This window comes from Triturus cristatus, chromosome 8 (genome assembly GCF_964204655.1).
Source record: "Triturus cristatus chromosome 8, aTriCri1.1, whole genome shotgun sequence".
Classification (NCBI taxonomy): domain Eukaryota; kingdom Metazoa; phylum Chordata; class Amphibia; order Caudata; family Salamandridae; genus Triturus; species Triturus cristatus.
The window spans coordinates 73738731-73765730 of NC_140591.1; the positions used below are offsets into that span (position 1 = coordinate 73738731).

Here is a 27000-nt window from a genome sequence, read left to right on the forward strand (position 1 = left end):
ATTGTGGGTGATAGGGTGTGGTGAACTTGTAGTTGACACCACATTCCTTCCACATAGCAGTCAGATATCCCGACATGAAGTTTGCACCTCTGTCTGAGACGACCTCCTTAGGGAAGCCCACTCTGGAGAACACTCCAAGTAGGGCCCGTGCCACCACAGGTGCTGTAGTGGTCCTAAGGGGAATAGCTTCAGGATACCTGGTGGCGTGGTCCACCACCACCAGTATAAACTTGTGCCCTGATGCTGTCTGGGGTTCCATTGGTCCGACAATGTCGATCCCCACTCGTTCAAAGGGTACCCCCACCACTGGTAGTGGTATGAGGGGGGCCTTTGTCGTGCCACCTGACTTACCACTGGCTTGGCAAGTGACACAGGAGCGGCAAAACTCCTTCGTATCTTCGGACATGTGGGGCCAGTGAAAGTGTGGAACAATTCTGTCCCAAGTCTTATTCTGGCCTAAGTGACCTGCAAGGGGAATCTCGTGGGCCAAGGTGAGAAGGAAACCTCTCAGAGACAAGGGGATGACCAGCCTCCTGGTCGCACCAGGTTTGGGGTCTCTTGCCTCGGAGTACAGGAGTCCATCGTCCCAGTACACTTTGTGGGTACCTGTGGCGTTCCCTGCAGCCTCAGCAGCGGCCTGCTGTCTGAGGGGTTCAAGTGAGGGGCAGTCTAACTGTGCCTTCCCCAGGTCTTCCCTGGAGGGTCCCCCTGAGCCCAGAAACTCAACCTGACCAGGTTCAAGCTCTTGCGGCTCAGTTTCCCTCAGTTCTTTAAGGTCAGCCTCCTCGGAGACTTGATCCACGACCTGGGGCAAGGGGGAAGGCGAAGCCTTACCCTTACTGCTCCTTTTCTTGGAAGGTGTCTGGTCCGTTCTTCCAGGATCCAGCACCGGTTCAGTGGGGCATCTTTTGGCCTGTGACCTGGTCACAGCAAGGACATGTGCTGGCAAGCCTAACATCTCCATGTGAGTCCTCTGCTCCACTTCTGACCATTGTGACGTTTCCAAATCATTGCCCAACAGACATTCTACGGGGAGGTCTGAACTAACCACAACCTTTTTCGGGCCACTTACCCCTCCCCAGGAGAAATCAACAACTGCCATACTGTGATTGGTAGTGACGTTGCTGGCATTGGTCACTAGGTAACTGGTACCTAGCATGATCTGTCCAGGGTCCACGAAGTTAGGCGTCACCATGGTGACACTGGCACACATGTCCCTGTAGGCCTGAGCCACTTTTCCATTTATCAAAGGTGTCTGTCTGTATTTGCCCAAAGTATTGGGACTGGCATCAGGGGACATATCCATATCCCCGGTACAGACAAGGACGGCCTGAGTGAGCGTGCCGACTAAGTCGTCACTCCCCTCGGTTCCCAAGGTTAACCCAACTAATGCCTTGGGAGGCGCACTACCACTGCTGACTGTACTAGGGGGCGCAGGTGCCTTAGGGGCTGCAGTGGTAGGAGTTTGCCCTCCTTTCTTGGTGCACTCACTAAACCAGTGAGTCTTACTTTTACAGTATTGGCACCACCTTTTTGACTGGCCTTCTTGAGTCTTCTTCTTCTGTGAAGCCTGACCCCCACCCTCTTTGGTTTGTTGGGGACCTGTCGAAGACTTCTGGTCATTTTGTTCGTTCTTGTTACCCTTTTGGTCTGCTTTCTTCTGACCACCCTGGTTCTGATTCTGGTTCTGCTTGACCCTTGTTCTGACCCATCTGTCCGCCTTCTTTCCCAATTCTTGGGGAGAGGTCAGATCCGAGTCGACAAGGTGCTGATGCAACAATTGGCTCTGACAGTTGTTTAAAATCTGTTCTCGCATGATAAGATTGTACAATCCTGTGTAATCAGTAACCTTGCTACCCAGCAACCAGCCTTCCAAAGCCTTAGTGGCACAATCGACAAAGTCAGCCCAATCCTGAGACTGAATTTTCTGGGTGTCCCGGAACAGCACCCGGTACTGTTCCGTGGTTAAGCCGAACCCATCAATCAGTGTGTTCTTCAGGACTTGGTAGTTGTTAGCATCCTCAGCTCTTGTAGTGAGGAGCTTGTCCCTTCCTTTACCTTCAAAGGAAAGCCACAGTATAGCTGCCCACTGACTTGGGGGGACGCACTGGACAGTGCAGGCCCTCTCCAAGGCAGTTATCCACTTGTGGATGTCGTCCCCTTGTTTAAAGGGGGGCACTATTTTACTCAGGTGTCTAGTGTCTATACCCCTGTCTTTCTCTCTATTGAGAATGCTGCCACCAGTGGGATCTAACCCACTTAATTTCTGCTCTCGGGCCAAGGCAAGTCTTTCTTTGGCGAGGGCAAGTTCTTCCCGCTCGATCCTCAGATTGACCTCCCGCATCTTCGCTTCATGCTCCCTCCTCTGAGGGGAAGTCATTCCTCTCTGAGAAGGTGCCTGAGAGACATGTGTATGAACCGATCTGCCAGAGCCTCTGGAGAGAGACCTAGCTCGTCCGTTCCCAAGGTTAAGCCTGCTTGAGCGTGGGCCCGGGGCTCCCCCAGTTCCGTTCTCATGCCTGCTTAAGTTGGTCCTTGTAAGCCTGCCGACTACCACTGGACCTTTGTCTGCCTCGTCTCCCGATAACTCGTCCTCGTCCTCCTCCTCTGTGTGGAGGTCGAGGTCTGGGTCACCGAGGGTTCCCTCTAAGGGCGGCATGTTCCCATCTGCACCGGGGGGACCTGTGTTAGAGGACCTCCTAGCATCGTACGCCTCTAAGAGACCTATCAGAGTTGCGATGGTAGGGTTAGAACCCTGGTTTAGCTTCCTGGAGGCACACAGTTGTCGCATCTCCTTGAAGCTAAGAGTTGCATATCGTGACACGACCTGTGGAGGGTCACTGACCACTAAGGGAGTCTGCGAAGACTCTCCGTGGATCGACATGCTTTTCTAGTGAGGTGTGTGTTGCACCTACCTACACTATGGGTTTACCTACTGATCCCTTGCTAAGAGTTGTAGTCAGGGTGTGCTAAGCCCTGTTACACTACAACAGCCGGTTCAGTAGAACTCGGAGTATTCTAAGTTAAGTTATATGTACCTGGGTACTTATGTGATCTTTCACTGCGATATTCTTAGGATACGTGTGTGGTAAAACAACAGCAAGCTCAAATCCCAACCGCTGCTCACCAATGTGAGAAGTTGGCCTGATATGTAGTGCTCACTATTCTAGTGATCACTGTGTATCATTCCAAACGACCCTTATTGATGATTGGTTGTAAGTCAACCTTTTAGACCAGCTATCCTAGTAGCGTGGATACGAGCAGTCTTAGGCTAAACTCTAGAGGGCGTGTTAAGCCAGCTGTTTACCATCACATATACCCCTTGAACACCAAGCGAAAGGACACCACACAAGTTGTTATGAAAATAAAGGATATTTATTTATAACAAGACTACCCTGGCTCTTTATGAGTCAGGGAGCTAAGCACACTACAAAACTCTTAGGAAAATACTTCTGGTTGCACAATTTACACAAATGCCCGAGGGCACGAAACCATTACACTGCAAGTGGAAGGGGAGAGGTTAGAAAGTCTAAAGTTACCGATTCCGGAGTGATCCGATCAGTGGGACTTAAACGAAAAAGGAACTGGACACTTGTAGAGCGAACCTGCGATGGAGCACCGAAATGCTCTTGTTACCTAGCCCAGAGGCTGCGGCTGTAGAAGGTTCGGCAAGATGTCGGAAGTCCTCGTTGTAGTCTCAGGAGCCTGAAAGAAGAGTTGCTGGCAGGCGACCAGTGTCGATATTCAGCGAGATCCAAGCCTGGATTGGTGATAAAGAAAACCTGAAAGCAGAGGGGGCTCAGTTCTCAACCGCTAGCCAGCGATCGTGTGGGTACCAGGAGGGTACCGGTTGAAGTCACCTCGACCAGGTGAGTGGATGACGTCGGACTCGGCTGTCCCTCGGACCAGGAGGCGCGGTGGCGACCAGGATGGAGGGCGAGCTGTCCCACGAAGGTGTCTGCTGTCGATGATGCTGGGCCCAGGCAGGGGCAGCGGATCTTGGCAGTGGCAACCCAAGCGGGGGAGTCAAGATGGCGTCGGGAGTGGACCAGGTGGGTCCGTGGTACTCCTCTGTTGAAGGGGAGCAAGAGCCAGTCTGGAGCAACCAGACTAGTGATGAAACAATCGTGGTGCGTCGTGAAGAGGGCCACAAGCCGGTCGGCAAGTGGTCGAACAACGCGGTGAACAGCAAGGAGCGGAAGGGCCCCCACGCAGATCTCGGGGATGCTGGGGAGGCAGACTTCGATGCTGGAGCTGCTCAGGGTTAGGGCTTCTCAAACCCTAGGTGCACTCACTCGAGGGTCCCTCGGTGGGCGTGCTAGATAAGCGTCGTGCAGGTTCTGAAGATGGCCGGTCCCGCAGGTCTCGTCACACCTACGACTCTCAGCTGGGCTGATGAGGCAGGTAAAAGGTCAGAGATGGCAGGGACTCGGGTCTCGTCGAGCTGGGCAGTCTTGATCCGTAGGAGAGACTTACAGCAAACCGCAAGCGCTTAGGTGGTGCCTGCTGGTGCAGGGTGGCTACTCCTTAGCCACAAGGGAGAGTCTTCAGAAATAGTCAAGAGTTCCTTTCGTGGAAAGTGGTTCGTGATTCGGAGTTATCCGATTATCTGATTATCCAATTTGGGAAGGGGACTCGCTCCTACCTTTATTCTAAAAAAAGGGGCTGGCCCGTGACTAGGTTCTACCTATGGGTGGAGCCAGGAGGGGGGTGGTTACACCCCTATCCTTTGTCCGGCTTCGCGCCAGCTCAGGGGCTGGTGTGCCCCCGAAACTGGTTTGAGCCGGGCTATGCACAGTGAGCACCGGGGTGCCACTTGCAATCACCTTCCTTTCAGCCCTGCCTACCTGGGATACACAAACCCTGTCTGGGATGGTGCTAACACCGCCCTCGACAGGAAACCCTTTGTCCAAGCTCCCTTTGCTGGAAGGTCCCCCAGCAGCAGGAGGCCAGACTTGTGTCTGGTGGCAGCATCCATTTTGTGATGCTGAGGCTTGAGTCAACTTTAACCGGGGTTCAAGGTTACTTCCATGTCGTGTCCCTCTAAAAGGGGGGAATGCTAACCCCGTCACCAGGACTGGCGAGGGGTTTGTATTCCCATTCGTATGACACCTTACTCGACATGTGTAGGTGATGTGAGGCCAAAGTTAGCAAATAACCGCCAGGATTATAATGCATTAAAAGTAGTTGGCCGGCGTCACCATGGAACGGCTATTAGGACTTGGTTCCGCAAGCCGTCGACGGGCTCAGCTCGCGCCAGAGCACCGTCCCACATGATTCCCTGCACTCTGCCTTCAGGATTGATAAGGCCTGCTATAGGAGTGACTGATAGGAATCCATGTGTCCATTTTAGGGTTTAGGTGTAGGAATACTACACCTACAGCAACGGGTGATTACACCACGTGGCCCCAGCTGTCGTGCAGCCAGTTGTGTCAGATTTGGGCGGCCATTCCAGGGGTGGCATAATACATGCTTCAGCCCCTGGTAGGCCCTGGGTACACCGATGCCCTGGATACCTGTGGTATGCTGAGACAGGGACTGACAAGGCGGCCCAGTTCCAATTAGTGGATGCACCTAATGTACATGTGTGATAATTTCGAGAGAGAACAGCTAGGCTGTGGGTCTGATTGGCAGGCCCACAGCCGGGGAAAGTCATAAACCAATGAAGCAAAAGCAAAAAATCTGGGTGATCATAGGATTGCAGACCCTACTCTCCTACAGGAGCGACCCACTTATACTTAACCAAGTTGTCTGCTACGCCACCCAGAAGATCCGTCGATCGTCTCGCCTTACGAAGTCTCACAAAAGGGGGGGGGGGGGGTGTCCAAGACAGGCGACAGTCAGGGCAGCGGTCCTTACGTAGCTGTCAGAAGGGGGAAATCTTGTGGAAAAGACCTTCGGTCCACGTTTTCGACATGTAGGGGTCGCTGAAGTGGGGGCCCTCCTCCAGAGTTTCCTCACGAAGTTCCTCTCGATCCTCGGGCTTGGACCGGTACCGCTTGATGTCGCCCAACGTTGGGCGCCAACTGAAGAACCCGGTTTTTAGAACCCAGCGGCGCCAGGGGCACGCTTAAAGTCTTCGGGTTCACCTGTCTTAGAATACAGAGACACAGGATACTTCTGGATGGCGTCAGAGATCAAATTTATTGGCTGCAGCCAGTAACAGAAGTCCTAGAAGTCATCACAGTATGAGTTCTCAGGAGACTGCTCAAATTTACAAAGCAAGTCATCCCTTTTTATGCCAGAAACATCACATTCCAGACAAACACCCATTATTTTACAATTTGTCCAATCGCATGTAACCACACCAAAAGTATCGCATGACGGTAAAACCCACTTTTCAGTTGTCCGGCCCATGATCAATCATTGAACAATCCCAACATTCTTCTTTAGACAAGCCGGACAGACCCATAATAAAGAGACCACAACCCATATCGTAAATGGACCATAAAAGAAGAAACAGAAACAGATAGAAGTAGGATGGGGCATGTTTGTGTGCAATAAAACTTTACGAGATCCCGTGCTCTGACCCTTAATCAAGATCAGCTAGCGGCCGGGAACGGGTTTGGCAGGGTCGGCCTCAGGCAACGAGGTCAGTTCACTCAAGTCATGTAGGAGTCAGCACACACTCGAGCTAATGTGCGCCTGACCAAAAAAGGCTTGTTTGACCACAGTCATCGGCCTATGTGAGGGCAACCACAAAATGGCTACCATGCGCAAAATGGAACCCAGGGTTCGGAACGAAAACCCTAAATACGCAGTGAATCCATTGGTGTAATGTGACGGAAACACACGTACTAGCCGAACTCACTAGTTACGGTTCGCTGTTACCAAAATCGTAACGGAACCATGATATTTATAATGCAGATTCAGATTTCACGGAACCTCATTAGTCCTACACATAGACAAATCGGTCATTCTTACAGTGCAGGCACATCTCTTACTAAGAAGGATTAAACAAAGTCAAAAGCCTGCCTTCAAATTGTAGTTTCTCTGAAGTACTTGTGAAGTGATAAGATATGTGCCATTGTTTTCTTGGAATGGCTTCTAGGTTTTGGGCTCCAGATGGCTCCCAGCCAGGATGATACTTGAGCAAAAGTAGGGCCGATGGCCCTTTCATTCAGACCTTTGTGTTGGACCAGCTGGATTTGAAAATAGCAGGTTGCTGTTCCCAACAGAAAGCAAACATGTGGGCACTGCTGAAATGGGGAAACGGCCTTTGCCACGACTCCAGAACAACGAGTTCCAGAGTCATGCAAGCTGAACAACGACTTGCCTGAACAACGACTCAGCCTTACCCAGGCATGTGCATGGTTAAGGCTGATTCGGTCTAGTGTTTGGGCAGGGCGGAGTTCGGAGGAGCATCGCACAGGAACAGGTAAGGGGGTTTGTGGTTAGTTTTGAGGGAGTGTGGGGTTAGTTTTTAGGGGGTGGGGGGGTCGGGGTTAGTTTTAAGGGGGTGGGAGGTTCTGGGTTAGTATTCAGGGGCGTGGGGGTTTGGGGTTAGTTTTTTGGGGTTGTGGTTTGGGGTAGTTTTTAGGGGGTATGGGTGATCGTGTTTATTTATTTTTAGGTTGGGGGAATTATTTTTTAGGGGGTGAGTTAGTTTTTAGGGGGTGGAGGTTTGTGGTTAGTTTATAGAGTGTCTGGGTGATCGTGTTTGTTTATAGGGTGTGGGGGGATTAGTTTTTATGGGGTTCAGTTAGTTTATAGGGGGTGTGGGTGATCGTGTTTATTTTTAGGATTGGGGAATTAGTATTTAGAAGTGGGGGTTTGAGGGGAATCGAGTTAGTACTTGGTAAGCATTTTTTTAACACGCATTTCTTTAACAATAAAAATTGTGGTAAAGGAATGTGTGGCTAAAAAAAATTGTGGTTTAGACGAGGTCATGGTAGCGCCCTCATTGTTAGGGAAGTCGTTATTGTGGAACTCGTCGTTTCAACATACAACCGCTGAAATGTGTCGCGTGTTCGTAAATTACACCAAAACAAATTCAGCCTATTTCCCTGGGTTGGCCAGATCCCAGAGCAGGCTCAGAAATGGCTGCTGGAACTGTGACCCGGGGGTATCTCCCTCATTTCCTGCACTGCATGCATACAATTCTACAGTGCTTTCCCCAGCTGATGTAGTGCGGTAATCTGCAGCTAATCCGACGGTTTATGCGCTCTGCACATAGACTGCTCTTCTAAATTGTGCAATCAATACTTCATAACTAACACACATAGTTCATGTGCATCAGCTGATGAAATATGCTACCAAAAGGGTCACTAACTGGTAAAGGCTGCTACTTCGGTGCTTAATATGCGTTTGTATCCATAACCGCTCCTCTTTTCCTCTCCCCCCACACAACCTGTTCCTGCAGCAAAATAAGTGGCTGATTATCATACAAGATGTAGAGTGCTTATGGAACATCAAGCAAGGATCTACATAGTGTGACTTTAGATTGAAATAAAAGCAAGCACTGACAAAGCCGATATGTTTGTGTTTTGTATAGTGCACACACCATGTAGTGCACATCATCCATGTGCACACTGACACATGAAACACATATGAACGTATGCAGACATTCATATAGCTAAATATACATTCAGAGACTAACTCACCTAGAGGTATCCACAGACCACTTGACCTATATGAAACCCAGGCACACAGACCCGTCAAGGAGACAGTAACCTTTACCCACAACCCAACAGACATACTTCCCCAGGCCTAGAGAACTTGAAACTTGCCTGCAGTCATGCACGTACCGCCAAATATGCATTCATCCAAGTGCAGTGTCACACAGCCCACCAGTTAGTCAGTTAGTTACCCATGTACACATAAGAACTGTCACACAGGGCTACCGACACCCTTGTGTAATGACCACCAGACTTGCATACACTCATAGCACCAAAGATGTATTCCCACTTGCAGACCAACAGTCATGCATGTACCAGTGCACACGGACAAACACGCCAAAGGCTTACAGATGTGTCTACTGTACCACATAACATCCAGCTGGACAACATACAACCAGGTACACATACACAGGCTGGTTCATGTGGAAGGAGAGATAGACTGACAGATGAACAGATAGATGGATGGCCAGTTGGTGCACTGGAGATTGATCCTATATTTATGCTAATAGTTGTCACTGGGCAGTAAATAGTGGTGTCTCAAAGCAATTTCAATCCTTTACTTCTCCATGGGACAGAAGGATTCATACTGTACGCCTGTCTAATCCTTATCCTCTATGGAATGTTGACCTGGAGATATCAATACAGTGCAATTTGCATACTCATTGAATCTCTGACCTTATTGTTCCAGTCATACAAATGTAGCTCAGCCAATCAGTACCAACATCTCTATAGATAGTATGTGGTTGCCATTTTCCCTTGCCGCTGGAGACTCTGAAGGTTCATGAAATAAATTGTTCTAATGGACCCGTAAGATAGACTAGTTGATCAGTCTTGAAAATGATGACTGTTAGGTAAACACTAAAAATGAAATGCACACAAGTTGTTTGAGCTAATGGCTCCCTAAGTGATTTATGCCAGGATGTGACTTCTTTTACCAGCACGTCAAATACAAATGACAGTCACAGGCTGCATTATTACAGGGCAAAGGATAAATTCCATTCCACAAAATAAAAAAAGACCTTGCATTTTCCATAGCCGAGCCATGAGCACAAGTAGTTTTACCCTGCTTACATGTTGAGACAACCTGATCATAATAACATTGAGCACTTTGTGCAACGTCATCAACTTGCCATGGTCCTCGGAGTGAGGGCTTTTCTGCAAGAAGCATACTTAGGAGCATCCGTCCAAGAGTGTGTCGTCTCATATCTTGAAGGAGGGAGCATCCTAATCACAGGTGTCTCTGAATCCTACCTGACTCCCAAAAAGAGTGTTGTTAATGCCTATGCCACCTGAACAAGTAACTGATGATAATTAATAGAATCTCAATTACCCTCGGCGAACTCAATAAGATAAGCAACATTAAGATCTCTGGAAGGCTACACCACACCTGCAGCAGCAACATCATTACCATGAGCCCTTATGTGCCATCAGATCACCAAGGATGCATCCGTCTCTTTCAGAATTCTAAGCTGGTTCAGGAAAATTCTTGAATGTCTTCCTGTCTCAGCCCAAAGAACAGCGATTCAGGCATTGATTCTTTCCAGGCTGGACTATGTAATATTATTTTCCTAAGCGTCCCGAAGGTCTTGCTCAAGCAGCTTCAGATAGTGTTAAATGCTGTAGACTTTTATTGCACCCCCCCTAAATCCATGTCTACTCCCACCTTCTCCATGATCTTCACTGGCTATCAATTGAACGTTGTGTAAAATTTAAAGTACTATGCTACATGATTGAATGTATATCAAACCACTTGTCTCAGATCCTTGGTGTCGATGTACAAGCCTAAAATGTTGTTTGTGTTCCAGCAACTCCGATCTTGCCGTAATTCCAAGAGTGAGGAAATCCCATCAAGGATGTTGGGCTCTTTCCTATGTAGTTCCTAAGCTGTGGAATTCTTTACCACCCTCTATGAGAGTGTGTTGATCTCTCTTGGTCTTCTGTAAACTGTTAAAAATCTGGCTGTTCTGAATCTGTGTGTACCGAAGGTGTGACTTGCGGTACCGGGAGGAGCATTGTGCTGGGAAACCCTTGCTGGGTAGCTGTGCGCTTAACAAATCTGTATTATTATTATTGTAATAAAAATTAATTACCAGGCTTGGCAGGAAGGAGAAGACAAGATGCCAGGTTTTCGGCTATGTATCTAGTGCCTGGTAATCCCTTCCCTTAAAGACAGAATCCATCATCTTCACTTCCGGAAGGTTTTGAAAACCCACCTTTTCAAGAAATACCTCATTCATGTGTAACGCCTCTCCCAGTCACTGATGAGGCGTCCTTGTCTTGGGACCCCCTTCCCCTATCCAGTGCCGCCTGCACTCTGCGCCAGCTCTTTCTTTCCATCCTCCATTTCATCACCTATCTTGCACTCTGTAAGTACCACTGCATACACACAATATTCTGAACACTGGTGTTGTGCCGCCATCATGGAAGATAACTATTGTATTCTATATGCATGAAAGGGGTCCTAAAAATGACCCCACAGACTGTAGTGTAGTGCCTATATTCTTGATAGGCCCTGCACATTGGAATAATATACACTATAGTTTTGACATAGGACTGAGGTCAGTATGTCTCTATCGAGTATATTAAACTTAATTACTTGTGTGTGCCTGCTAACTCGGAGGTCACTAGAAACTTCTCGAATAAACAAGAAGGAATTAATTTCTGACAACCGCATAAACATGACAACGTTGTTTCCCTTAGAATCGGAACAATCTCAGAATCGTGGAAACAATAGATAACAGTTTCACTCAGTCAATCGTGCATGCTTCGTTTCTACAGAGTTACACAGAAATAGATAGACGGGCGTTTCAATAAAAAGGGTTTATTGAACAGTCGTATTTCTCGTGCAAGAGATATGAACTGCTACAATCGTAAGACAGAATGCGAAGTAAAATATGTACAGTGTTAGCAGTAAGATAAAATAATACTGCAATAGCATGGTTTGTAGCTATGACAGATATTCATAAAAATACGTACATAAATAACACAGGCTAAAATGTTAATACTCATCTGATGCTTCTAGCTAGTTCTACCCCAGTGTACCTAACGTAAGTGTAGTACGAGGTAAGAAGTAGGTGCTGTTTGTCTATAGTCTAGTTTAGCTATAGTTGCCAAGATTTGCCAAAAGTCCCTCTAGGTTCTAGTCCGCTCCATACCCTAGAATGAGTGAGGTTGGAATCTCTTTCCGAGTCTCGATCTCGAACACCCCGCAAGGGGAGCCAGAAACAGTGGAGCTGGATTCTCTGCGAGGAGGATGACAGCGTCTGGTCAGTGCATCAGGCGGGGACTTGACTTCCTTCCGAACTTGCCGTGGCGAGCTGTGTCGTGCAAGTAGGCAGCCGAATCGTGGTTTGCCATGGTAAGTGGAGGTATATTTATACCTTGAAGGTGTTTAGGAATGCCAGCATTGACGTAAAAGTCGGGCAGAGAACGTCATGATTGAACCCCTAAGGAATAGATGTTCATGCATAATAAATGAGTTCTTGGAGAAATCAATATCCAAGCAAGGGGAAGTCCTAAAGGCTTAAGCGTCTGGTTTTTCAAGAACTCGTTGTGACGTAGATGAACGAATGTAGGTTGCCATGCCTGTATTTGGTTAGCATGGATAATGCCTAAATAAGGGTAGGATTTCTATGCCTAAATATGGGCAATGCGAATTGTGCCAATATAAGGACATAAATCGGCAAACCTATATACGGTATCCAAATCGACACACACAACAAGACTACCGTTTACTAGACCTTCCCAAAATTCCTGTTAGTTGAGTTAGAGTCCTGGTCAGCAGAGAAGGTGCTAGAGCAGAGAAGTTTGAGGCGTGGACTTTAGCTTTGCATTTGGCACTGTTTACAAAACCACGTATTGGAAGGAGCTGCATACATGGGACTCCAGTGATCAGCTGTTGTATCTTATTGTAAAACTGCAAAAAGGCACTTGAGCCAGATGTAAAACACCCATTAGGGTTCTGTTTAAAAAGGTGTGAAAGCAAACTATTAGCACCATGACCTTTTAGTCTGTTTGTCTATGGTCTCCCCATTTTTTACCTTGTTTCCCTAAAAGCTTGTAACAAGAGGCATCCCTTCACTTGTGCATCTCGATGACTTTTATATGTAACCTAACCGATTGGTCTGCAGTAGTTGATTAATGCACTGAATAGCTACACCAAGAGTAATGTCAATTTGGGAAAGGAGGAGGACTGGAAATAGTTGTATAATAAAAGCAATAAAACTGGTCTTCTGAAGTCTGGTATTTCTTTGATTGAATCAGATTTAAATCTGAACCTATGAAGCTAGTCCTTGTTCTGTTCTGTGCCCTTATCAGCAGGCATGCATCCTGTTTTAGAGATTTTTTCAGATAGTTTAGCACTGTTTACATTATCCAGTAACATCTGAGGCAAAGACTGGAGCACCTGTGAAATGTTCAATGTATTCCCAAGACTCACATAAGCAAAGCCTGGTGATGTTTGTTGTACTGATAATCTTAGTAAATAAGGTATAATAGGTACTGTGGAGTTGATGCCCTAGACTACATTTCCCTAAATCTCTCCAAGTAAGTATGAAAAGTTTCAGGTCTATTAGGAGACGGAAACCCATTCTAAGCCAAGTCCTTTCCAGCCTCAAACCGCTGAAGGATCTCTTTGCTCCCGGTACCGCTGTGACCCAACAAGTCCCACGAGGACAGAGGTGCCATATACAGATTGGCTTTTTTTTCTTAACAAGAATGCAGTTTAATAATTTTTCCTTTTCAACTAATAGGAAATACAGACATTGCACAATAAAGAATACTCTTGAGAAATCGTAATGGGAACGCTTCATTGTGCCTTTGACACAATGCACAAAATACCACTAGCATATAATTACCCTCCAAAACCCCCACCAAAGACTACCAGCACGTGAGGGACATATCATCAGTGATTCTGGCTCACGAAAAACATGGTTGAAATCGCTATTTCCCACATAGGGTTATGCAACACCCTCAACTTTTGGCAGCTGTAGCACGCTGACATGTGGTGGGGAGTGAGCGTGGGAGTAAGTCTTCTGAGAAAATACAGTAAGCTCTGATTGCTTCACTGACAGCGGCTCTCATATAAAAACATATGCACATGTTTGCAAAGTTTAAGAATTTTGACACTTTTTATAACGATCACAGAATGCTCATTAATTATACGAAGATGAAAGCAAGATTGTTGATAGTTTTTAAAAGAAATTGAAGTCTAGTAATATTTGCAATTTCAATCAGTCAATCAATCAGGGGTTTGTAAAGCGCGGCTACTCACCCGTGAGGATCTCAAGGCACTGGGAAGATGGGGGCTTATGGGCTGCTGATCCGTCTGGGTGTGGAGGTTTAGTCGAAGAGCCAGGTCTTAAGGTCCTTCCTGAACTGGGTCAACAATGCTGATTGTCTAAGGTGTAGGGGCAGGGTGTTCCAGGTTTAGGCGACGAGATAGGAGAAGGATCTTCCTCCGGATTTGGTTTTGTGGGTCCATGGAACGGAGACCAGGGCAAGTTGAGCGGAGTTGTCTGGCAGCTGTGTGGAAAGCGAGGCAGTGGTTCAGATATTCTGGTCCTGCGTCGTGGAGAGCCTTGTAAGCATGTGTGAGGAACTTGATTCTCTTGTTGATAGGGAGCCAGTCGAGATGTTGGAGGTGTTGTGTTATGTGGCTGTAGGTGGGGGATATCATGGACCAATCTGGCTGCGGCGTTTGGACGTTTTTTAGTTCCTGAGCTGTTTCTGGGTGACACTGGTTTAGAGTCCGTTGCCGTAGTCAAGTCTGCTGGTGATGAGTGCGTGGGTGACCATCTTTCTGGATTCTGTGGGGAGCCATCTGAATGCCTTTCGAAGCAGGCAGGGCATGTGAAAACAGGATGAGGACACTGTTGATTTGGTGGATCATTGACAGCGAGGAGTCCAGTAGGATGCCATGGTTGCGTACGTGGTCCGTAGGGGCGTGAAGGGTTCCTGGTGTGTCGGGCCACCAGTTGTCCCAGGCTGACGGGGTGCCAGGATAAGTACTTCGGTCTTCTGCGAGTTGAGCTTGAGGCAGCTGTCTTGCATCTGGATAGCAATTGCCTTCATTTTGTTGTGAAAGTTAATTCTGGCGGTTTTGTGTTCTTTAGTGAGGGAGATGATCAGCTGGGTATTGTTGGCATAGGAGACAATATTGAGTCTGTGGCTTCTGACGATGGCTGCGAGGGGAGTCATGTAGATGTTGAAGAGGCTAGGAGTCAGGTAGGAACCTTGGGGCCCTCCGCAGCTGATCTCTGTAGGTTCTGAGTTGCGCGTTGATGGCCTTCTCGATGACTTTGGCTGTGAAGGGGAGGAGGGAGATGGGACTGAAGTTGTTGTTGTCGGTCTGGTCGGTGGGCGGTTTTTTCCACGGGGGTGACCTCGACGTGTTTTCAGTCGTCGGGGAAGGTGGCAGTTTTGATGGAGAAGTTGATGGTGCAGAGAAGGTGGGGGGTGAGGAGGCGACCTCTCTATGGAAGATTTGGTACAAGCAAGGATCCGATGGGGCTCCTCAATGGATGCTCTTCATAGTCTTGAATTGTGTCGTCTGTGGTGAGTGGAGTCCAGTTGAGTACGATCTATTGGGGTGCGGCGTGGTTGTGTGTGGTAGTGGCAGGCATAGTGGCGGGGTCTTAAGTGTTAAAGGAGTCATCGATCAATTACCAGCAGTTCTGCTAAACTATCATGCATTTTTAAGATCAACTTTAAATACCATTTTTCTTAAGGTATTTTGGGTCCCCAGTCTTACCAAGAGTGCACATTTAGTTCTATGATTTCGGTTTACAGAAGGAGACTTGAAAACTGTACTCTTCGCAAACCTTTGTGAATTACATTTATGAAAGAGCAAATACAAGAACCAATGCAAAAATCAAACCATGAGCAAATCATACACTAAAACTTATTTTTTCTTTCTCACCATGAAGATATTTTTCTCCATGCAGAAACTCCTTTCCTAAACCCCAACTTTATATTGGAGGGAGGATCTTACCTCACCCTAGAAATGATTTTATTCCTACTCATATCAGCAGTAAATTTCCGACTTTTTCCAAGGTGGGCATGGGTTGGAGAGAAGCGGGTGAATGCCCTTGAACGTGTACGTTTCTTGGTCGGCACAAACCCACATTTTTTTCCGAATCAGTAGCTCTCACTTCTCGCCTATCTTCAGCTCCTGTAAGTGGATTTGTTTCAAAGAACATTGTCTTGCAAGGAATCCCCTTTATGCGTTCCAAACCAACGTTTGCACATGCAAGCCAAACGTATGAGTAAATAACTTTGAGGATTGGGACCATATCATTGACCCTACAAGAGCTTGCAGAGTTCATCTTGTAAAACTATAAACAGTTGTTGATCTAGCGCTTGAAATGTGCTCACAATAATGGCAGGTAGGGGAACTGAGGCATATGGAGATGAAGTGATCTGCCCAAGAATTAAACAATTTGGCTAAGTTGAGATGGTCAGACTATGAGCAGTCCCATTGGTCATTCATTTGTAATATAGGCACTACTGGACCGCAAATATAATGTTCGAGTAACATGTTGTGTGAATATTGAAAAGTAGATTTGCAGTAGCAGTTCAGAAATCAAAGTAAGAAAGAAATGGTTTAGTTTGAACAATTCTATATAACGCTTCGAAACCCTGAACTTTGCGTAATCAAAGTTACAGCATTTCAAAAGTGCTAGCATACTTGGAGTCCTGGTGTGCGCAAACAGCTGGCCTAACATGAGCCTTTGATTCAACGAGTTGACATACATTGCAACTTGGTGTGTTTTTGCAGCCCCGCATAAGCATAAATATGGCATAAACAGAGCCTTGCTGGAATTCAAAGCCTGACTTCATGTGAGTGTTGGCGGTCTGATCCCATGAGAGCGACGCTCTTATTTATCAACAAAGGAAGACCATGCTTCAAAAGGACTTGAATACTAACTGTTCCCCATGATAGGAAGTTTGTTTTCATGAGTTGTTAAAACATTTTGTGTGGTTCATAAGTCACTTAGTACAGACCCCACTATCTTTACTAGTTGCTTTTAGCCCAAGGTCCCTTCACCATTGAACGAGGATTTAGTCGAAACGCAGAGCTTGCGCAGTCAGTGTGTCGCCCAATGTGACAGTTCAGGCAGCTACTATGTGGAATTAAATGCCCACTTCCGTGAGGAAGCAGTCACATTATAAGACTTTTTAATGTTCAATAAACATGTTATACAGCACCAAGTTGCCCAGTTGAGGTGAACATGCACTTTACAAACACAAATATTATGGTCACTCAGTAACTCCTCGTTTCTTGCCCTAATGTACCATTGGGTCCAATGCAATTACTCTAGCCACTGGGGGGACACTTAGTAGTTCCTTTTTTGTTAGAGGGTTCTCTTCCATTGTTCAATAAACTTCAAAAAGCCTAAATAGGGACAGATCACTTTACAATGTAGATAAATGTGTAAAATCGCTGTGCCAAAACACTTTGTTTCTGGTCTAATGTATTACCCTTTTTTTCATGCAGGGATTCCGGAGATATGGGTATCTCGAAGAAGGCTTCTGAAGCACAAGGTTCTTTCTTCTATCTTCTCCTTTTCTAGCATCGGGACAGCGGATTCCTCCCCCAGCACCAGTCATGATACAGCACAAGGAGAAGCAGAACTTCCTCTCACTCTTTAAATCAGCCCACCACTTCTGTCCATGGTGGGCCCTGAACTGCCTCTTTGAACAATACCACGTGACTGAGGCCAGCCAAGGTCACCTACAGGTGAAGGGACTCAAGAGGGAGCCAACTCCTTTTGGGCACCTTCTCTAAAATTTCTTGATAGCCCCTGCAGGGTTTCCTGGATGCAACATCCCAAAATGAAGCGCCCTTTGGGAACACTCAACCGGGGCAGTGCAGTGCTTAACAACATCTTGTTTGGTGGTACGCGCAACGCAATCAGTGATGTTCAGAAAGCTCCACCATACCCTTCACACAAGCCTGCCTCTGGGCAGCCATCCAGTGGGTGCAAACGAGGGCGCCCTTATTTGTCTAGTCCAGATTCTGAAAATTCTGCCAGCCCACCTTCAGCAAAGAAGCCAGCATCCGCCCACAACAGAATTAGTCCACATGCTTCACGAAGTTCAACAAGTGCTGTTGTGTCCGACAAAGATGTGGTGGGCCGGGAGTCCAGTGAGCCAGCACCTTGCACAAGTAACACCTCGGCGAGACCTCAGGATTACATTTTGTTCAGTCCTGGACACCAGGCAGTGGTGCTGCAGAAACGGAAGCGCAAGGATAAGCATCTGACCGCATCCCGCCTCTCCATGTCCGTGCTGACCCCACCCCCAGGTTTCGATCGCTCCTTGCTGGACAGCAGTAGGTGTGAGTCGTTTCTTGCCACAGGTATTGTCCTGTTTTCATTTTGTTGACATAAATTACACCATGGGTATTGTCTATAGGTATACTAAAAGCAACAATCCTCCCAGCATGTATTTCTGTGCATCAACTGGCCCTCAATCCTAAAGTCATTGAATATATTTTTCAAATATAACCTCACATTTATACATTTTAACAGCTGAACGTTTGACCTTAGCAACCACCATTTATTGCTCCCCTTGCTACATTTCCAGTGCAGAAGAGGGAGATGTTAGTTTAAATGGATGCACTGGTGTGAGTGCTCTACATAAAATCACCAGCCCTTAATTTGTGCCAGTAGTGCAGCTGGTGCGCAACACCACACATTGTTTGGGTCCAAGATTTATTTTTGTCACCACACTTTCACCCAGCACAAGACAGAGAAAGGCAGACAAGAGAAAGAGAAGGAGGAAGAGAGAGAGAAAGACAGACAGAAAACAAGTGATAAAATGTGAAATCGCAGAGTGTACAAACACCTACCAGAGCGAGATAAAGATCTAGGAATTGAGGATGGTGGACTATAGCGGCATGAGGTGGTGGACTAGGTATTCGAAACCCTGGCGTCCGGGAGCATCAGTGTGCGTCTGAGAAAAGCGTTGTGCCTCTGCAGTCATTTATAACTGATCAATAACTGCAGAGGCGCTGAAAACATCAAAGTATGACGAGGCTGCTCCACACTTGAATGTGTTGGAGATCAGCTGTCAATTTAGGAAAGTAGCGACAGAAATTAATTTGGAGGATTTGAAATGATGATTCTGGGATCTTTTCTTTGGGCCATTCAATGCCCCAAACACTCGTTGAGTGGCAGTTCCCACTAATGTTAACTTGCCATGGTGATGATAACTGTAGAAACAAATTAGAATGGACTCCTCCCATATGTCTCTCTTCCTCTGGTTTAATGGTGCATAACATTCACAAATGCCATAGGTTTGGCTTTGATGAGTGTTGCACCATATTCTCATGCTAGTTTCAAGCCCAAGAGAACCGCTGCAAACCATCAATCCACTCATTGCGTGAATATATATGTGCACATTGTTCTGCTGTAGCTGATTGTGCTGTGGGGTAGTTATGGCAGTGCTGTAGTGACGGCTGACGTAGTGTTGTAGTGGCTGGTGGTCTTGTGCTGTTAGGGTGGTAGTTTAGGAGTGCTTGCTGTTTGTCCGTGACTATGAGTGACAGTCAGGCTTAGTACCGATGCGTGCTGCTCTGGTCTCATCAGTTTGGTGATTTTCAAGATTACTGTTTAAAGATGGAGGCCACGAATATGATCTGAATGACGTTGCGCTCACTGCCAGGCATGCTTTGCTCTGCCTACAGTATAAAGATGGAGCCCCACAAATATGATCTGAATGACGCTGCGCCCACTGCCAGGCATGCTTTGCCACGGATATGATCTGAATGATGTTGCGCCCACTGCCAGGCATGCTTTACTCTGCTACAGGAGAAAAGGGCTGCAGACACTGAAAAGGCAAACAAAACATAGCGTTTGCCCGTGCGCCAGTGGTACGCATTAGTCATCCCCCCCCTTTTATCCTACCAATGACTCCTCTCCCCCAACTTTCCCCCATCCATCCTTTCCCCCCCAATCCTTTGCCCCCCCTCCACCAACACCTCCCCACCGTTTCCCTCCCCACCATCACAGCCCTTTGTGGTTTGACCTGTTCGAAGCTCTCTGATTAAGAGCGAACGTAAAAAAAAAAAGATTAAAATGTGTTTTTTAGTTGTCACGGGTGTGCTGGGTTCACTTTGGATTCACAATCTGTGTGTTTCCCTCGCCCCTAGATCATGGACCAAGTACTGCGTCCTTTTATTTGGCAGGGGGAAGGGGGAGAACAGTGTCCTTCCGCTGCTTCTGCGTTCTATCGCTCCCTATTTGTTTCTTGCTCTTGCAGCACTAAAAGAGTAGTGTTTTTAGGTTGTTTAGCTCCTGGTTTTGCTTCTCCCTGTTGCTTCCACCAGCTCGCTTCCTGTGTTTTTTCCTTTGTACTTTTCGTCCTCTTGTCCCTTCTACTCTTTGGTGAATTAGAACAACACCAGTAGGTGGTCCCCCTCTAAGGTCAGTGTATAGACTTGAATTTTCTCAAAAGGTTCATAAAACGTTCCAACATACGTAAGTTAGAACTGGCTGAAATGCACAGCCCTGTGTGTGTCTTCACCCCAGCCATGCCTTCAGCATTTCTCACTGCAGCTGGAAGCCTCAGCTGTGATCTCTGATGAGGTTGGATATCTCCTTCCATAGGTCAAGGTCATAAGATGGCCCTTCCGGATGAAAAGGCAGATAAGCTGCTCCTTGCCAGCTGGGGTCTCCCCGACCAGGTGCTGAAGAAATATCGAAGCTTTGGGGTCGTGCAGATGTTTGATTGGCAGGCAGATTGTCTAATGCTCGGACATGTCCTTGAAGGAAAGAATTTGGTGTATTCTGGTAAGTAATAAAACCACGGGTTTTTTCAAGACTTCGGTGTTTGTTGTGTGCTGTGTTCTTCTTATCATGCCAGTTGTTGTTGTTTTTATTGCAGCTCCAACCAGTGCTGGGAAGACTCTGGTTTCTGAGTTACTTATCCTGAAGAGGGTCCTAGAGACGCGGAAAAAAGCCCTGTTCATTCTACCATTTGTTTCTGTGGCTAAAGAGAAAACCTATTATCTGCAGGTAATTTGATGCAAGAGGCAGTCTTTCTTGACGATCAGTCAACAGAGGTACCCAGTGGATGCTTGCCATCGGCGTTGTTAGTAACTGGGCATTGCCTCTCTGTCTGTCTTCCCCGATCCAGTCCGCACATGCGAGATCTCTTCTCCATCCTGCAGAACCTGTTCTCTAGCTGACTTCAATTACTTCTACTAATATGGCAGCTGTCCACCCAGCCTCCCCTAGAAATGGCAGGAAGTATGACATCACATCCTGTTAATAATCTAAGCAAAAAAAACTACCAACAGAAAAATGGAAACATAATCATCCCGAACTCCGGGAGGGAGAGGGTGGGGTTCAGGGCTGTATTGGGGACGACCTGGACTTGGAGTAATGAAGATTACCGGTAATTAAGTGGGGCATTTAATGCTTGAAATTCCTGCCAATTGGGCATTTCAGTCTGGACATTACTGGATGATGTATTGTATCATCATATAGCGCTTCATATCCCTTTGTGGGTCACCGAAGTCATTTTCAGATTAGTAGCATGCTACACCATGAAAGAGTCGGTGTTAGTGGCGATCCTATGTGAGAAGTGTTTCGGTGTTGTGCATGTAGAATCAGAGAGGTGCTTGTATCTTGTCCCAGGGCCCGCCTAAGCAGTGGGGTACTGGATACGTGTACCCCACAAAAGGGGGCTAATCTGGGGTGAGACGGAGAAGCTGTTAAATGACTTAAGTGATGCCAAACGGCAAGAATGGGAGTCAGTGACATGCGCAGTAGCTGCAAATCTCTAAACGAGAGACGCAGAAAGGAATTGAATCATGCGTTCTGTTCAGAAACCGTGCAATCTTTTAAGGGTCCAGAATACACGTACTCCTGCTGGGCGGCAGAGACCAAAATGTTGACCCTCTAAAGGCATCCGAAACTTGTCCATTTGTTAATTACGATGTATCAGACATCTCTCTGGAGCGAGAGGTCAGCTCTCTGATGGTGTCTTCCATCTCTGCCTGGTGTCCTTGCTGACGCCCACCCTCATGATAACACTTCTTACAGGAGGAATGGTTTGTTTAAAAAAGAAAAAAGCTTTCTTCGCCCCCCATTCGAGACTTCAATCTCCCTCTTGCAAGTGGGAATGAATCTGGAAGAACCAATTCATCACGGTGACAGGGACTGCCAGGGACTGCCAGGGACAGCCAGGGACTGCCAGGGACTGCCAGGGACAGCCAGGGACTGCCAGGGACTGCTTGAAAACACATGGAAACTGTTCCAGTCCCACACAGCCGTCTGAGCTGCTGTCCCTGCACACCGCAGCACAGAGCCTTGCGTTCAAGGCACACACAGCCGTCTGAGCTGCTGTCCCTGCACACCGCAGCACAGAGCCTTGCGTTCAAGGCACACACAGCCGTCTGAGCTGCTGTCCCTGCACACAACAGCACAGAGCCTTGCGTTCAAGGCACACACAGCCGCCTGAGCTGCTGTCCCTGCACACCGCAGCACAGAGCCTTGCGTGTAAGGCACACACAGCCGTCTGAGCTGCTGTCCCTGCACACCGCAGCACAGAGCCTTGCGTTCAAGGCACACACAGCCGTCTGAGCTGCTGTCCCTGCACACAACAGCACAGAGCCTTGCGTTCAAGGCACACACAGCCGCCTGAGCTGCTGTCCCTGCACACCGCAGCACAGAGCCTTGCGTTCAAGGCACACACAGCCGCCTGAGCTGCTGTCCCTGCACACCACAGCACAGAGCCTTGCGTTCAAGGCACACACAGCCGTCTGAGCTGCTGTCCCTGCACACTGCAGCACAGAGCCTTGTGTTCAAGGCACACACAGTCGTTTGAGCTGCTGTCCCTGCACACCGCAGCACAGAGCCTTGCGTTCAAGGCACACACAGTCGTTTGAGCTGCTGTCCCTGCACACCGCAGAGAGCCTTGCGTTCAAGGCACACACAGCCTTCTGAGCTGTTGTCCCTGCACACCACAGCACAGAGCCTTGCGTTCAAGGCACACACAGCCGTCTGAGCTGCTGTCCCTGCACACCGCAGCACAGAGCCTTGCGTTCAAGGCACACACAGCCATCTGAGCTGCTGTCCCTGCACACCGCAGCACAGAGCCTTGCGTTCAAGGCACACACAGTTGTTTGAGCTGCTATCCCTGCACACCGCAGAGAGCCTTGCGTTCAAGGCACACACAGCCTTCTGAGCTGCTGTCCCTGCACACCGCAGCACAGAGCCTTGCGTTCAAGGCACACACAGCCGTCTGAGCTGCTGTCCCTGCACACCGCAGCACAGAGCCTTGCGTTCAAGGCACACACAGCCGTCTGAGCTGCTGTCCCTGCACACCGCAGCACAGAGCCTTGCGTTCAAGGCACACACAGCCGTCTGAGCTGTTGTCCCTGCACACCGCAGCACAGAGCCTTGCGTTCAAGGCACACACAGCCATCTGAGCTGCTGTCCCTGCACACCGCAGCACAGAGCCTTGCGTTCAAGGCACACACAGCCGTCTGAGCTGCTGTCCCTGCACACCGCAGCACAGAGCCTTGCGTTCAAGGCGCACACAGCCGTCTGAGCTGCTGTTCCTGCACACCGCAGCACAGAGCCTTGCGTTCAAGGCACACACAGCCGTCTGAGCTGCTGTCCCTGCACACCACAGCACAGAGCCTTGCGTTCTAGACACACACAGCCGTCTGAGCTGCTGTCCCTGCACACTGCAGCACAGAGCCTTGTGTTCAAGGCACACACGTGTACCTGTGCGAGAAGAGGGGCGCAGGATGTGATTTAGAAGTCAGTAGTCGCTCAAAGCCCTTCTCTGTCATTGGTTGAATTAAGACGTGTATACGTTGTTGAGCAGCACCTCAGGGGTGTGGAAATCAGAGTCTGATGTTCTCTAAATGTAGTTTCTTGTATCTGACTAGCTGTTTCCTTTGCCAGATGGGCAAGCTAATCCGTCTCCAGTTGGCATGCAGTTTTCAATTGCCCCACATCATAATATCACCAGGACAAGGTTCTGTGTTGGTACATCGGTTCCAAGACCAGGGTTTCAGGCCCCCCTGTCAATACACCTTCTGACCCTCACCTGTATTAAACCCCTAAGAGCTAGGGAACAGGGCTCTGGAAACTTGTGATTGTTCTATGAACCATTGACGTGTTGGCCCCAGACTGTTGTTCCTGTGGCCCAGGGATCAGTAATGCTGTGCACTCTCAGAAGAACAGTGTTGCTAATAGGCGCAAGGACACCAAGGTGCCTGAACACCAAAAACAAGAAAACAGAGTATGCCAGGAGACCTGAAGACATTCTACCCAGTAGAATGACCATAAAAGAAGGTACGCAAGGTGGTCCACGATTTATACATCTAATGAGACCATGAAAGATATACCTGTTACGGTCTGATTCCTCTTACCTGCCTCGTGTGCATGGTTCATGCTGTTGTGTTATGGTTTACAGTGATTTCTCTTTTGGCCTTGCTCCTCTGGGGGGGTCCTTCTTTTGTTATCTTTCTGCGCGCTGTGGCTTTCCTTTCGCTTTGTCAGCGCAGCCGCAATTGGTTCAAAATCAGTATGGGGAGTATTAAAGAGCCACCTCCTGGAACCTCCTTGCTTGGGTTCTCTTCCGGTTCGTGTCCCAGAAGGATTCTGGATGCCAACCTTACTACGGAGCTCCTGCTGAAAGGATTGACCTTCTTGCATTGCACCTGTGTGTCAGCAGTGGAGTCAGGGGCCAGGCCACAGAACTCCTAGGGGAAACCAACAGGGTACCCCAGCATGTCCATTCTCCCTACTGTTTTTCAAGGGGGGGGCTAGTGCCATTGGCCCTTGAGAGACCCATGTTAGTCCTGGGTGCCAGCTGAAGGTTCAGAGTCCTAAACTCCGTCCTTGCCGAAGTTCAGGGGTCTTCTTCCAGCTGGGCATTATTCTGGTGTTGCAGCCAGCGAGTCCTTCTCAAGTGTCTCTCCCTTGTGAAAGGGTTTTTAAGGAATATGTCTCCTTACTACGTATGCTTTTTTCCTGCAGGCAATTACAACATGGTTGTTACAATGACGCATTGTAACAATGCATACCATTACCCCGCAAGTCGTATCAACTGGAATACAGTTTACTATCCCAACTCCAGTTTGTGCAGCAGTAGGGAAGGTGTTGGATTTTTAATCCAACACCTTCTGACCCCTCCGCAAGTCGTTGTTGTTCTGACTTGCGGAGTAATGATATGCGTTGTTACAACGCGGTCGTTGTAACAACTGTGTTGTAATTGCCTGCGGGTAAAAGTATTTGTGGTAAACGATGTTTATTGTTTTTAAGTGGGGAGGAGGGTGGAAAGCTCTGAAAGGTAGGCACCTCAGCCCAATCTTAGGAAGCCACATGTTGACTCAAGTCCTCCACCAATCCTCCTGTACAACATTACGGTACATATAAAGACGGTGACTTCAAGTGGTGTATGATAAGATCTTCTCTGAGAACTTCACCTCTGCCCACAACTAACACCGTTGCCTGACCCCTGCCCACCAAAACTGCATAGGGGAGCCCCTCCTATGTTTATCTCTGAAGGTCTGGCCTTCCTCCTTTGTCTCTGTGTGTTTGGGCTTGTCCAGACCATGTGCTGTGTGAACAGCTAATTAACACGTGTAGATTTCATCCCCACACCTTCCTTTCCCACACTCTAGGATAATGGCACTATTGTGTGGGGAGTTCTTCGATCCTGCTGCTGGTCAGCAGGGTAATTAACTTGTCCCAGTAGAGGGGGGGGGGGTGGAGTATTGTGGGGGGGGGGGCAGAGGTCAAAGGCCTGGAATCTCATTATGGCTAGGCCAGGGAAATATGCAAATTCTCAAAGTATCATAAGGACATAGGTATCACAAGAGAGACAGTGGATCTTCACTCTATGTACATATTTACCCTAAAATAGATAAATGATCAGTATCTGTAGGCCTAAGTCTGGCACATGTGTGCAGTGGTGTAGATTTTTCCCTTAAGGTATAATGAAATGAGCGCGCTGCCTTTCAGTAAGCACCACAGACTTAGCCATGGAACGCCCACTCACAGTATAAGGCCTATATTAGGTCTGCACCAATCCCTGAAGTGTCCCTTCTGCAACTAGCTACCTGTACGCGGATACTGGGCTGAGCTAGACCGCAGCCTCACATGCTCAGCCCATTCATGTGGGCACACGTGTTCACATGTGCTCACATGTTTGTGTATAACCAGCTCAGAGACTCTTACCCTAACTGTGCAGCAGTGACCTTATCTTAAAAGGCAGAAATTGGCGGTTCGCACTCAGCTCATTTCCAGAGAATTTACTATGCGTGAGACTCAGTTGGTAAGACTCATTCACAGTGAAATTGCAAAACAGGGTGGCCAAAAAGTGAAAAATCCAGGGAATTAAATGTACAGACCCCAATTCCCACATTCTTGTCATCACCTCCCTTTCTCCACCTTGATCTCTTGGTGCAGGAGAAAGCACGTCAAAAGGAGAAATACTTGCGTTCAGCTGACAGCTGGGGCCAAGCAGTGCCACTGAGCTCCCCGTGACACCAACAGTGGTACCAGCTACAGTGGTTTGATGGAATGCTTTCACTCCACTACCATCAGTGGGCCCAGATCACCACTGAACCATGGAGTACCTCTGGTTTATGATGGCTGTTTGCTACAGCTTCCTCATCCACCAGCATCAAGGCCATCTTTTGCTCACTTGGTCTCAAGAGCACTTGTAGAGATGATTCAGAAGCTCCACTTTCCATAGAGATCATCTCTCCCTCCGAAGAAGCAAGTCTACTGCTCCCACTGTTTCAGCGTAATGGAAATTTACAATCACATCCTGTTCTACCCAGCCAGACCTTCCCAGTGCTGAAGTTACCCCACAGCTCTGACAGCTGGCAATAGACCAGGGTCAGTAGCCCATTTTCCTTGGCTTGTTCTTCTCAATTTCCTTCTTTGCAAGGGTCCTGTTAAGACCGCCAGCGCAGGCGCCTCACCGCATGAATGGCAGCAGGACACTAAGTGTTCAAAATCGAGTGATGGTAACACTTTTATTTATGTCTGTAAGGTACAGATGGATTCTCTTTCTATGAATCAAATTAAATTGCTCATAGTGCAGAAAGGGAGTCTATTACTTGGGAACTTTCTTTCTAGAACATACTTTTGGAAGTGATTGGCAACAACTCTAGCCTTTGGCTGTATATATTGTATATCTGTTTCTACCGCTTTGTGCTGTCATTCCAAGTTGAGAATCTTAGATTGCAAGAGCACGTTGAGCGTCAATTAGCACAGGAATGTCACTTTCTATGGCTCTTATTGTGGGAGGGTGAAAGGTGAGCCTTCTTGCTTCCTGGTGGTGGTGCAGGCCCATCACCGCAGAAGGCGTCTTGACTCATTTCAGAGCCTCTTTCAGGAGATGG

At 47.9% G+C, this 27000-nt stretch overlaps 1 protein-coding gene across 4 annotated transcripts in view; it reads left to right on the forward strand.

Annotated features, from left to right (window-relative positions):
• POLQ (DNA polymerase theta) overlaps positions 1–27000 on the forward strand; it is a 580345-nt gene that overhangs the window by 55930 nt on the left and 497415 nt on the right. For 3 of the 4 annotated variants that reach the window (XM_085621032.1, XM_085621029.1, XM_085621030.1), the window contains exons 2-4: positions 17116–17979; positions 20231–20413; positions 20508–20638. In XM_085621032.1, the coding sequence (XP_085477158.1) occupies positions 17439–17979; positions 20231–20413; positions 20508–20638 (855 nt within the window). In that variant the 5' untranslated portion in view covers positions 17116–17438. The remainder of the gene's footprint in view (positions 1–17115; positions 17980–20230; positions 20414–20507; positions 20639–27000) is intronic. The other variant, XM_085621031.1, reaches the window with a different exon arrangement.